This window comes from Ascoidea rubescens (genome assembly GCF_001661345.1).
Source record: "Ascoidea rubescens DSM 1968 unplaced genomic scaffold ASCRUscaffold_4, whole genome shotgun sequence".
Taxonomy (NCBI): domain Eukaryota; kingdom Fungi; phylum Ascomycota; class Saccharomycetes; order Ascoideales; family Ascoideaceae; genus Ascoidea; species Ascoidea rubescens.
The window spans coordinates 302,083-314,443 of NW_017962916.1; the positions used below are offsets into that span (position 1 = coordinate 302,083).

The 12,361-nt window shown below is 32.7% G+C and overlaps 4 protein-coding genes across 4 annotated transcripts; 1 reads left to right on the forward strand and 3 right to left on the reverse strand.

The window, feature by feature from the left end:
• Positions 1–993: 993 nt before the first annotated feature.
• On the forward strand, positions 994–2,301 carry ASCRUDRAFT_16550 (Low affinity iron permease; the record flags this gene model as incomplete). The annotated part of the gene is made up of 1 exon (XM_020189431.1): positions 994–2,301. A coding segment is annotated over one exon (1,308 nt), but the record flags the coding sequence as incomplete, so codon positions are not given.
• Positions 2,302–3,466: 1,165 nt separating this feature from the next.
• ASCRUDRAFT_33373 (uncharacterized protein) lies at positions 3,467–3,673 on the reverse strand (the record flags this gene model as incomplete). The annotated part of the gene is made up of 1 exon (XM_020190425.1): positions 3,467–3,673. A coding segment is annotated over one exon (207 nt), but the record flags the coding sequence as incomplete, so codon positions are not given.
• A 4,746-nt stretch (positions 3,674–8,419) lies between these two features.
• On the reverse strand, positions 8,420–9,727 carry ASCRUDRAFT_17296 (Low affinity iron permease; the record flags this gene model as incomplete). Its single annotated transcript, XM_020189476.1, has 1 exon — positions 8,420–9,727. A coding segment is annotated over one exon (1,308 nt), but the record flags the coding sequence as incomplete, so codon positions are not given.
• A 1,821-nt stretch (positions 9,728–11,548) lies between these two features.
• VPS25 (ESCRT-II subunit protein VPS25) lies at positions 11,549–12,331 on the reverse strand (the record flags this gene model as incomplete). The annotated part of the gene is made up of 2 exons (XM_020190411.1): positions 11,549–12,004; positions 12,167–12,331. The coding sequence occupies 2 exons, from the start codon at positions 12,329–12,331 to the stop codon at positions 11,549–11,551; spliced, it is 621 nt and encodes a 206-aa protein (XP_020048150.1).
• Between the last annotated feature and the right edge of the window lie 30 nt (positions 12,332–12,361).

Below are 12,361 nucleotides of genomic sequence, written 5' to 3' on the forward strand. Positions count from 1 at the left end.
ACATCAATAGCAAAATGTATACAAATCAATACAAATCAACATAATTCAATAAAATACAATGTGGTTCGAGGCAATAAGATATAATAGAACAAAAAAATGGAATAGCATAATATATTTTGTCAAATTAAAATATTTAACTGGATAGTTTTTTCAATCAATAGTATTCTTCAAAGAAAAAAGACCTGTAACTAAATAATTTAATCCCATTGGTTTTTTATTTAATTTGTGATTTCACATATCAAAATTTTTAAGCTAAACATAGCAAATTATTCTTCTAGAAATTTTCCACTTAGAAGAGTTTATGAAATTCCTAATTATTTCATTCAAAGTGTAAACTATTGGGTTTAATCTAACATGGATACTACTAATAAAATCTTGTTTGGATGATTATTTTGATAAAGTATTCTTTTTTAGTATTGTTTGGATTAAATGCATCTTTATAATTTAAATATAAATACAATCTAATTTTTCTGATTTATTTTCAATTTTTTTTTTATTTTCCTTCATATTATTAATCAGTGATTTTACTCTATCGAAATAATTAAAATTCCAATTAATAACAAATTCCTTAATAAAATACTATAATATTATCAAATAAATCACAATTTATCAATCGTTATTTATAATACATAACCAGTCAATTACAAGTTACAAGTTGATACTGATACTGATACTGATATTGATATTGATATTGATATTGATACTATTGGCGATATCGTTTTAAAAATGTCAAAGAAGGTTGATTGTGCCACAAGCAATGTTGACAATGTTGACAATGTCGATGGATCATCGATTTTGTCAGACAATTTGAGCACTGGGAACTGCACCCCCCACAGCAGGGACTTCCATGGATGGAGCAAAGTCAAGTTTTTATTGCACTCACCTGGGCGATTTTATCCCACAGTGTCCAATGCTGCCATTGTCACTGAGAAACTAGATGTTACAAAGGTCAATGAGGGCAAGTTGGTGCAAGGGTTGTTGATTCCAAAGGACACTGTTTTTGCCAGGGCATACGACAGAGTCACCGAGGCTGCTGGTAGTGTTTTCATCTTTGTATCCACGTTGGCCATCATCGTTATGTGGGCCATTCTTGGTGGTGTGTACAAGGCGCCTGATAACTGGCAAATTGCAATGCAGGATGGTAGTTCGATCCAAGCATATATTTCGGATTCGCTTTTGATGAGACAGCAACAGAACCAATCCAGGGACTTGCTTCAGTTGATTTCGGAGTTGAGATCAAGAGGAAAGACATACCATGAAGTCTTTACCAAGGTGTACAACGGGAAATTACACAAAATGACAGCAGAGGAAATTGCAGCTGTTGAGAAAAAGGTGTACAGCGAGGTTGGTGATGCTCAGGTTCTTCAATCGTACAACTGGTACGACCAAGTGTCGAATGTTGCTTCTAAGATCTTTGGGTCGATTTATTGTGTCACTGTATTCTGGATCTGTATCTTTGTGTGGGTTGGACTTGGTGCGTTGCCTCATTTGCGGTTTGGAGATAAATGGCAGTTGTACATCAACACAGCAACAGCAGTTGAGATTACGTTGATTTCGATGTTCATCCAGAACATTCGTAAGAGACACATTTTGTATGTGCACAAGAGCATTGGGTTGGTTATTGAGACAGATTACAACATCGAGTACAAATTGAGGACGATGATCGGATCCAACAAGCCCAACAAGAGAGTTTCCATTGCTCCCATGAAGGTGACTAGAGGCGAGAGAGCCATTGAGTACTATGCTGCCATCATTGGAACTGGTATAGGATTGGTGATCAGTGCAGGAGTGTTTGCTACGTGGATAGCCATTGGAGACAGAATGGAATGGTCAGACGACTGGTGGTTGATTATCGGTACATACACTGGGTTGGTTGGGTTCATTGATGGATTCACATTGCGTTCATGCTACTATCGTTGCTACGAGCACATCTACGAGCAGTTCAAGTTGTTGGAGGACGAGGACTCGAAGCTTTTGAGGTATTTGGGAGTGGAAGGCACATTTTGCACACCAGCTCCAGAGCACAGATCGTTCAACTTTCGTGTGAGTGCCATTGTTGGTAGGATATTTTCGAGCACCAAGGCTGTTGGTCTCTCTGTTGTTGTTGTGATCGTGTTGATCTGCATTGCCAGCTACATGAAATGGAGAACCACAGCACAGTTGATCTGCAACACCCCCACCATGATCATTGAGGGATTCTGTTTGTTGGTTTTGCTTGAAGGCCACAACCAAAACAATGCACAGCTTAGGGTGTATGTGCACGACTCATTGCAAAGAAAGTTCTACTTGCAACAGTATGTGGAGACACTTTACCAACACGAAATCAGCAAGGAGCACACCAACGACTCGTGTAGCGAGATTTCCATGAAGAACTGAGAAGAAGAAGAAAAAGAAAAAGAAGAACAGATGGATAGTAAATCGTCCACTGTGAGTGCTGGCATTGCAACAGGCTCCATAGGTTGTGGGCCATTCTAATAGGTTTTGTATTGATTTAGCAATTATTTATATGTTGTTTATTTATGTTGTTTATATATGCTGTTTATTTATGTTGTTTATTTATGTTTATTTATATTGATTTTATTGATTATATGTAGATTTGCTTTGACCTGCATATAAAAACGTCTTTACCACCGCTTTGGTTCTGATCCATCGTGCTGGAATGGGAAACACTTAAATGTTTCCTCTTCTTCCAGCACAGACACTGATCTGTTATCTATCTTGTTATCTGAAGAGGTATTTGCTGTTTCTCTGGCCATTTGCTTCTACAGCACTACTCAAACACTATTGGAACTGCATTTTATAGAGCTCCTTTAGGCTGAACGATTATGTTTTCTCGGTTGGGTCAATTGAGCAAGAACTTCACAGAGGAATTGACCAGATTAAGTGAAAACAACAATAGCAATAACAGTAACATTGCAGGTAGCTCTAATAATAATGGTAACAGAAACATCTTAAGACGTAATAATGCTAAACCTCAGGTAAAGGACTTGCCTACTGAAAAGATAAGGGAGATTTTGAGCTCAAGAACTCCGGATGTGGATGAAATAATCATAAATGCTGAAAATGACAATGACAATGACAATGACAATAATAATGATAATGAAAATATAAATGATAATTCTAATGACAATGACAATAACAATGGCGATATAAACCAAATTGGAAATGAAAATAATAACTCAAAAACAGAAAATGATAGTAATGAAAAACATCTTATCAGCTCAGCCAATGATCATGAAAACAATACTGATAATAATGAATTAGTTTCAACTTCTGATAATAATACCATTAATGAAAAAACTGATCCGACTACTTCAACATTACAGCTCGAAAACGCTTTTAGGGTTGATCCAAATATTGAATCAAACCAAATAAAAAGTAAAATTCAAATCCAAATCAACTCTCCAGAAATATCCAGTCAAAACCCCCCAAAAATAGTGAACTCATCGAAAGTACTAAATAATGATCAAAATAGTAATAATATTTTATCCACAAACCCACCAAATTCTAAAAAATTGATTAGCCCCTCGCTAAACAGCTCAACTATTAGCTTAAATAATAATATTAATAACTCTTCAGAATCGATTATAAATAACACACTCACTCCCGACTTGAAATTAAAATTGAAAAAATTATCTAAATATGAAGAAAAATATCCAATTTTGTTAAATGCCTATAAATCTGAAAAATTGAAATCTTCTTACATAAAATATTTTGAAAAAATCTTACAAGAAAACACTCCTTGCTCATCAATTGCTGAATATGAGCAATTTTTAGATTATCTATCAAATTTAAATTTGAAAATCAACTTAATCAATGAAGAATTCAAGAAAAAATCAAATGAATTTAACAATTTACAAAAAAATTTCATAAATCTCAATTCCCAAATGGAAAAATTTAAAAAATTAGATACAAACTTAAACTTATTAAAAATCGAAAAGGATAAATTATCAAATGATTTAAACCTAACCAAATTTGAAAACGAAAAATTATTACAAGAAAACAAAAAAATAAAAGACTTGGAAATTAAAAATGAAAATCTATTGAAAAATACAGAAGAGTTAAATATTTTGAAAAACGACAATGAAAAACTATCAAAAGAAATTGAAGATCTAGCTTTATTGAAAACCGATAATCAAAAATTGTCAAATAAACTTGAAAAATTACCCCTATTGGAAACTCAAATTGAAAAATTATCTAAAGAACTTGAAGAGAAAACAATATTGCAAAATGAAAACCAAAAATTATTAATAGATGTTCAAAATTTAGATGTATTAAAAGTTGAAAACCAGAATTTATCAAAACAAATTCAAAACCTAGAATCTTTCAAGGATCAAAACGCCAAATTATCTAAAGATCTTGCCCACTTGAAATCTATAAAATTAGAGTTTGATAATTTGTTGCATGAAAAAAATAATTTGGAATCTCAGATAGAATCTCAAAAAATTGAGGGCAACAAGTTTAAACTAAATTTGGAAAAGACCCATAAGGTTCAAATTTCAGACCTCGAAGCTAATTTTAAAAACAAAATTGATGAGCTTAATGTTAAATTGCTGGACAATAAAAATGAACTCAAAAAATTAAACCAAGATAGTTTAGTTCTCAAATCAAAAAATTCTGTTAGTGTAAAAGTCATTGAAAGTTTAAAGAAGAAGATCAATGAATTAACAGCTCTGGTCGAAACCGAAATTGAAACAAGAGATGAAGATTTATCTACGACTTCTTCACCCTTAAATATACAATTTACATCTAAACAAAAAACTGATGACTTAGATAAAACCAAAAAAAAGAAAAAGAAAATGAATACAGTATCAAAAACTGTTCAACAGAATAAGAAATCATCTGAAGTCGGCAACTCTTCTTTAAATGAAAGCGTAGAAGACATTGTCAATTTGATTGAGCTCAAGGCAAAACATGAAGAACTTTTAGGTTTCCATGGTATAATCAAGGATAAGAATCTTAAGATTGAGTCCGAGTTAGATGAAATTAAACATAAATATAGTCATTTGTGTGAAATTGAATTGAAATATAAAGAATTACAAAAGGACTCGTCCAAAAATAAAGCCACTCTACGAAATAATATTGAAGAAATGGATAACATAAAGGATATGATGAGAGATTTAGGAGACGATTTGGTCTCATCAAGAAATGAAGTCAAAACATTGAAAACCAAATTAAATGGTTTGACATCTCAAGCTGAAAAGGTCAAGGAATTATCTGTAAAATTGGAAGAAGAGAAAAAAAATAGTCAAGAGGCAATTGATTCGCTAAAGGGTGAGTTGGAGACCTTGAGAATACAGCATTCTGATTCAATAACCGACTATGAAAATACAAGAAAAACCTTGCTTGACGAAAAAGGAAAATTGAATAGCCATATAGAAGACTTGGAAAAACAAATTGAGAATTTCAAGGTTGAAATAGAAAAGAATAAGGTTTCTGATTCTTTCAAGGAGGAAACAATCAACACAAATAAAAAAGCTTTGGAAGAAAAAGAAAAGGAGTTAGGCGAGATGACACAAAAACTAAAATTGGTTTCTACTGAACTTGAAATAACAAAAAACTTGGCTGAAAATAGATTAAAGGAATTAAAAACAATAGAGTTGTTGAAGGATCAACTAAAAGCATCAACTGATAATTTATCCAGTGAGAAAGAGTTTTTGGTAAAAGAAAATCAAAATCTAAAAGATGTGGTTGATTCATTGAAGGATGTTAAGAGCAATGAGACCAGTCTAAAATTGAAAATTGTAACCTTGGAAACAACTTTGGGACACAAAAATAAGATGATTGAAGAATATACTTCAAGGATCAAGTTTTTTGAAGAAAATAATCAAAAATTTAATGATGAATTAACCAAGATAAAAATCGAGAACAACAGTTTATCTGTTTCAAACACTGCTTTGAATGAAACTAAGAATTTATTGGATAAAAGAATAGAATCACTTAATTCAGAAAACAGAGGCTTCATTTTCAAAAATGATGAACTTGAAAACAAGATTAAATTTTTAAGCAAAAGTATTGAATCTTTGAAGGAAGAAAACAAAAGTATTTCGGATGCAAAGTTGGGAAACCTTGATCAAATGGAAAACCTCAAAAAGCAATCAGAAGAATTATTAATGAGATTAAGAGAGCATGAGTTCAAAATTGAGTCACTTGAAGATGAGCTATTAGAATCGTCTAGGATGTTGCAGGAAAGAACAAGGGAAACTAACATAATGAGAAAGTTATTAACCGATTCAGAGAATAATAAGACTGTTGACACCGAACACCTTAAGAATGAAATGAGAATAAATTATGAAAATGATTTGAAAAAACTTGAAGCATCCAACTTGATTATGATGAAAAAGAAAACGAACGAGATATTTGAATTAAAAGAAAAACTCAATTTGTTCGAAAAGCGAATTAGTATGTTGGAAACAGAAAAGGCGAGATTAAATACCGACCTTGAAAATATTAAAAAAGCAAAAAGAAGATCCAGTCAAGCAATTTATTCAGCTGATAATTATTCTTTCCTGAATCAAAACAATGAGTCCCCGTTTAATTCTGTATCGAAAGATAATTCCATGCAAGATATGTCTTTGATTATAAAAAAGCTTCGTGAATCGTTAATCAAGTCTGAAAGTCAAATGCGTGATTATGAAAGAACCAACTTTAACTTTAGAAGAATAAACGAAGAGTTGTCAATGAAAAATGAAAGACTAACAAAGAACTATAAGTATATTGCTGGCCAATTGAAGAGCTTAAAGGAAAAAAATCGAAACAATGCCAATAGTTCTCCTGTCAAAGCCATTTCTCCTGGAAGTTCGCCTATTTCTTCAAGATCAAACTCCATTGTATCCATGCACAATCGTACCCCAAGTTTATCGACATTAAATTCCCAGGTACCAAGACTTTATAGATCAGAGTTGTCCACCACCTCTGAATCACCAGACAATAGTAATATTGCTTATATAAAAAACGTTTTGTTAGGGTTTTTGGAGAAAAAGGATCAACGTCAACAACTTTTACCAGTTGTCACTGCATTGTTGAAATTGGACAAAGGAGATGAGGAACGGTTGATGATTGCTTTAAGATAGTTATGAATAACTGGAAATATGATTTGATATGTGTTTTTATAGTATTATGGTATCTTAATGAATTTTTTTGTATTTTTTGAGAGATTAATCAGTTTTTTGACCCTTGTTTTAAACTTGGTTTAAGTCGAGTTAATCAATAAGGTTTTACAAATAAACAATAAATTTAAAAATTAATTGTTTAAATGATATCTATGTTTCAGAAAATAACTGTACAACTGAGAAATGTACAAGAAAACTGAAAATGAACACAAAAGTTTCAAAAAGAAGCAAAACTTTAGATCTATGGTTTTAAAATTGGAAAATTAAAGCACTAAAGGACTGAACCAGGGTTTTTTTAATCGAAACGACAAATAATATTTCTTTAAAGTTCATGAGCTACCATATTATTTGTATTCTTGTGTGAAAGATTTATTAGCAAGGCATTAACACTTTTACCGAGATAACACAATTAATTCATTTCAGGTTTGTTCTGCAAATTTGAAAATTAAGAGTTTGTAATTAAAACATAAAAATGTTAGAATAGACTTGGACTCTTTTGTGTAGCCCCTTATGAACACAAGACTATCTATTAATAAAACAAACTAGTTTTTGCTGATTTAAAATTAAATATTATCGAGATAGAAGTATTTTTCTGTTATAATCCCATTGAATTTACATTGTAAAAAGAACTTGGTAAACTATTAAAAAAACAATTGTTAAGTTAAAACCCAAATTGAAAAAACTATGATTTATTTCTAATAGTGATAGTCATAATGTTATATTTTTTCAAAAGAATGGATAAATAATTCCAAAATTCTCTGGATTAAAAAAAAACAAAGTTGTTAAGATCAATCAATTAAATCCTGGGTTTGAAATGTATTTGTAGATTCAAAAGGATGCTGTTTATGATATCTCTTTTTATTTTTATACTATAAAATTAATTTTTCTTCAATTTTTTGATATTCACATTCAATTTTAAGAGAGGAATTTAATTTAATTATTCTTGAAATCTAAACAAAATAAAAATTCATTTGCTGTGAAAGAAAGCAAATCACAATAAACAATTTTAAAACGATAGATATAATCAATAAAATCAATATAAATAAACATAAATAAACAACATAAATAAACAGCATATATAAACAACATAAATAAACAACATATAAATAATTGCTAAATCAATACAAAACCTATTAGAATGGCCCACAACCTATGGAGCCTGTTGCAATGCCAGCACTCACAGTGGACGATTTACTATCCATCTGTTCTTCTTTTTCTTTTTCTTCTTCTTCTCAGTTCTTCATGGAAATCTCGCTACACGAGTCGTTGGTGTGCTCCTTGCTGATTTCGTGTTGGTAAAGTGTCTCCACATACTGTTGCAAGTAGAACTTTCTTTGCAATGAGTCGTGCACATACACCCTAAGCTGTGCATTGTTTTGGTTGTGGCCTTCAAGCAAAACCAACAAACAGAATCCCTCAATGATCATGGTGGGGGTGTTGCAGATCAACTGTGCTGTGGTTCTCCATTTCATGTAGCTGGCAATGCAGATCAACACGATCACAACAACAACAGAGAGACCAACAGCCTTGGTGCTCGAAAATATCCTACCAACAATGGCACTCACACGAAAGTTGAACGATCTGTGCTCTGGAGCTGGTGTGCAAAATGTGCCTTCCACTCCCAAATACCTCAAAAGCTTCGAGTCCTCGTCCTCCAACAACTTGAACTGCTCGTAGATGTGCTCGTAGCAACGATAGTAGCATGAACGCAATGTGAATCCATCAATGAACCCAACCAACCCAGTGTATGTACCGATAATCAACCACCAGTCGTCTGACCATTCCATTCTGTCTCCAATGGCTATCCACGTAGCAAACACTCCTGCACTGATCACCAATCCTATACCAGTTCCAATGATGGCAGCATAGTACTCAATGGCTCTCTCGCCTCTAGTCACCTTCATGGGAGCAATGGAAACTCTCTTGTTGGGCTTGTTGGATCCGATCATCGTCCTCAATTTGTACTCGATGTTGTAATCTGTCTCAATAACCAACCCAATGCTCTTGTGCACATACAAAATGTGTCTCTTACGAATGTTCTGGATGAACATCGAAATCAACGTAATCTCAACTGCTGTTGCTGTGTTGATGTACAACTGCCATTTATCTCCAAACCGCAAATGAGGCAACGCACCAAGTCCAACCCACACAAAGATACAGATCCAGAATACAGTGACACAATAAATCGACCCAAAGATCTTAGAAGCAACATTCGACACTTGGTCGTACCAGTTGTACGATTGAAGAACCTGAGCATCACCAACCTCGCTGTACACCTTTTTCTCAACAGCTGCAATTTCCTCTGCTGTCATTTTGTGTAATTTCCCGTTGTACACCTTGGTAAAGACTTCATGGTATGTCTTTCCTCTTGATCTCAACTCCGAAATCAACTGAAGCAAGTCCCTGGATTGGTTCTGTTGCTGTCTCATCAAAAGCGAATCCGAAATATATGCTTGGATCGAACTACCATCCTGCATTGCAATTTGCCAGTTATCAGGCGCCTTGTACACACCACCAAGAATGGCCCACATAACGATGATGGCCAACGTGGATACAAAGATGAAAACACTACCAGCAGCCTCGGTGACTCTGTCGTATGCCCTGGCAAAAACAGTGTCCTTTGGAATCAACAACCCTTGCACCAACTTGCCCTCATTGACCTTTGTAACATCTAGTTTCTCAGTGACAATGGCAGCATTGGACACTGTGGGATAAAATCGCCCAGGTGAGTGCAATAAAAACTTGACTTTGCTCCATCCATGGAAGTCCCTGCTGTGGGGGGTGCAGTTCCCAGTGCTCAAATTGTCTGACAAAATCGATGATCCATCGACATTGTCAACATTGTCAACATTGCTTGTGGCACAATCAACCTTCTTTGACATTTTTAAAACGATATCGCCAATAGTATCAATATCAATATCAATATCAATATCAGTATCAGTATCAGTATCAACTTGTAACTTGTAATTGACTGGTTATGTATTATAAATAACGATTGATAAATTGTGATTTATTTGATAAAATCTTGATAATTTTGAAATTTAGTGATTTAGTGATTTAGTGATCTTGTAATTTTGTAATTTTGTATTGTAATTTTTTGAATGAAGATGATTAGAAAACGTAAGCTTTTAAATAAATAATTAACTAATCGAAGTGATATTTAATAAAGATAATAGTAATAATTATAATATTTTCAAAATTAAAGGGTGAATCAAATCGTTTATATATGAATTTTTATACATTGTCTATAATTTGTGATGTTATTCCAATTACTGTTATTGCAGGTTTGTTATTCCTAGCAATAATTTATTATTACTTTAGATTAATTTAATAAGTATATGAAAATATATTTTTGTTCTTATTTGTTATTTGTTATTTGTTATTTCATGTTTTGTTTGTCTTGATTTTGATTTTGTTGTTTTTCGCAAGAAAACATATTTTGTAGAATTAATTTTAAAGGATATAGAAACATGGTAAGTGAGTTTAGGAATTAAAAGGAGATGGGATTCTGAAATATAAAGGGTTGATTCTTTAGATAATAGTAGGCACAGGTCATATATTGTCGTTTGTTTTTTAGTGGGCCAAAACATTTTTGGCAAATTCTAAAGAATTTTGAATTAATTTGGGCATATATTTTCCATTTTTTCCATTTTTTTCTTCTATTTGTTCTGTTTCTTTGTTTTTTGGATTAAAATTCTAGCTGATCATTCAAGCAAAACAAAAGAGTGATTATATTCATTGAAGACAAGTTATTATTGGCCATTTGCGGAATTAATAACTTTTTCAGTTAAAATAATAAGTGAAGTTGAATAAGAAAAATTTGTCTTGGAAGTCTTATTTTTTGATAGAAAAGTACAGAAAACAAGACTTTACAAGAATTTTCAAGCTTTGATAGGAAATAGTGAATAAAACCAAGCCAAAATAAACAAGTTGAGTGGAATTTGAATCTCCAATTGTATTCTTGGACGTGAAACGTTCAAGCCGTTTAACTCTAAACAATAAAGGGTGTGCGAGATTTATAGTGTTTAAGTACAGATCATGAATAGTAAAGGGTAAAGGTTTGCATGATTCTGCTATAATTAGTATTTCGGGGGATTGGTTAGGTTAAGAGACATTTGGATTTTATTTTAAAGGCATACTTAAGGTGGAATAAGAGATGGCAATAGATTGTATGTTAGATTGTATGTTAGAGTATCACCGAACGAGAAAAGAATAAAGAAAAAAACAGAGCTTCTGTTTTTAAACATATGATTATTCATGAGAGATGAGAGATGAGAGATGGTTGTTAAGGGGCTTTAAAGGATGTTAAGCCTGTTTGCAAGCAGATGAAGATATGGGAGGATTCTACAGCGAGAAAGAGTTGGGCAGCTGAAATAATTTATTAATATGAGCATTAATATGGGTATTGATGGAGGTGGCGATGGAAATGGTGGTTGTTAGACAATTTTGACACCAACAACTTGACCATTATCATCTTTCATTAGTTTTGCTCTGTTGTCTGAGGATAAAATTTTCAAGGACTTTAGTAAGATAAAAGGATGCAAACCATAGAATGGTTCCTTTTTAATTGAGAGATTTTGGGTTAATTCGTATAAGGTTAAGATCGAGTTTGACTTACCATTTTTTTCCACCCAATCTAAGATAAGTTGTGCCCATTCTTCAGGTTTTTTCCAGTATACTATGTAATTGACCTTTGATGAGTTCTTTGACTTGTTGACATTCATATTAGTATTGGCAATATTGAAATTATTAAGGATATCATTATTGAATATTTCAATCAAATTGTTTTGTAGCATGTAGTTGAAGATTTCAACAAACATTTCGTTATTTAATTTTCTGTTGATTTTGTGATTATGGAATAATTCGTCATCAAAGGAACCTGAAGAGCTTTTCTGAGAGGTGATATTAGAATTGGATTGTAGCTCTAATTCGAGTTCTAGTTCTAGTTCTAGTTCTAGTTGTGCTTCTAAATTTGAATTTGATTTTGAAGAGGCGTTGGAATTAGATGATAGTAGGTCTACTAGTGTATTTTTGGTTATATTTCCACTAGAAACTATGTTTCCAGCGTTGTTGATGACCCATATCCTGTGAAACTCGCAGTAGTTGATGATGAGATTGGACCAATTGGCTAGCTGAGAGTTCAAGACTTGATTGTTGGGCTGTCTTGTGAAAAAAGGAGGAAAATTGTAAATAGAGGGAAAATTGAATGAAGCAGACATTTGGAATATAGGCTCCTGCTGGTGTTTATT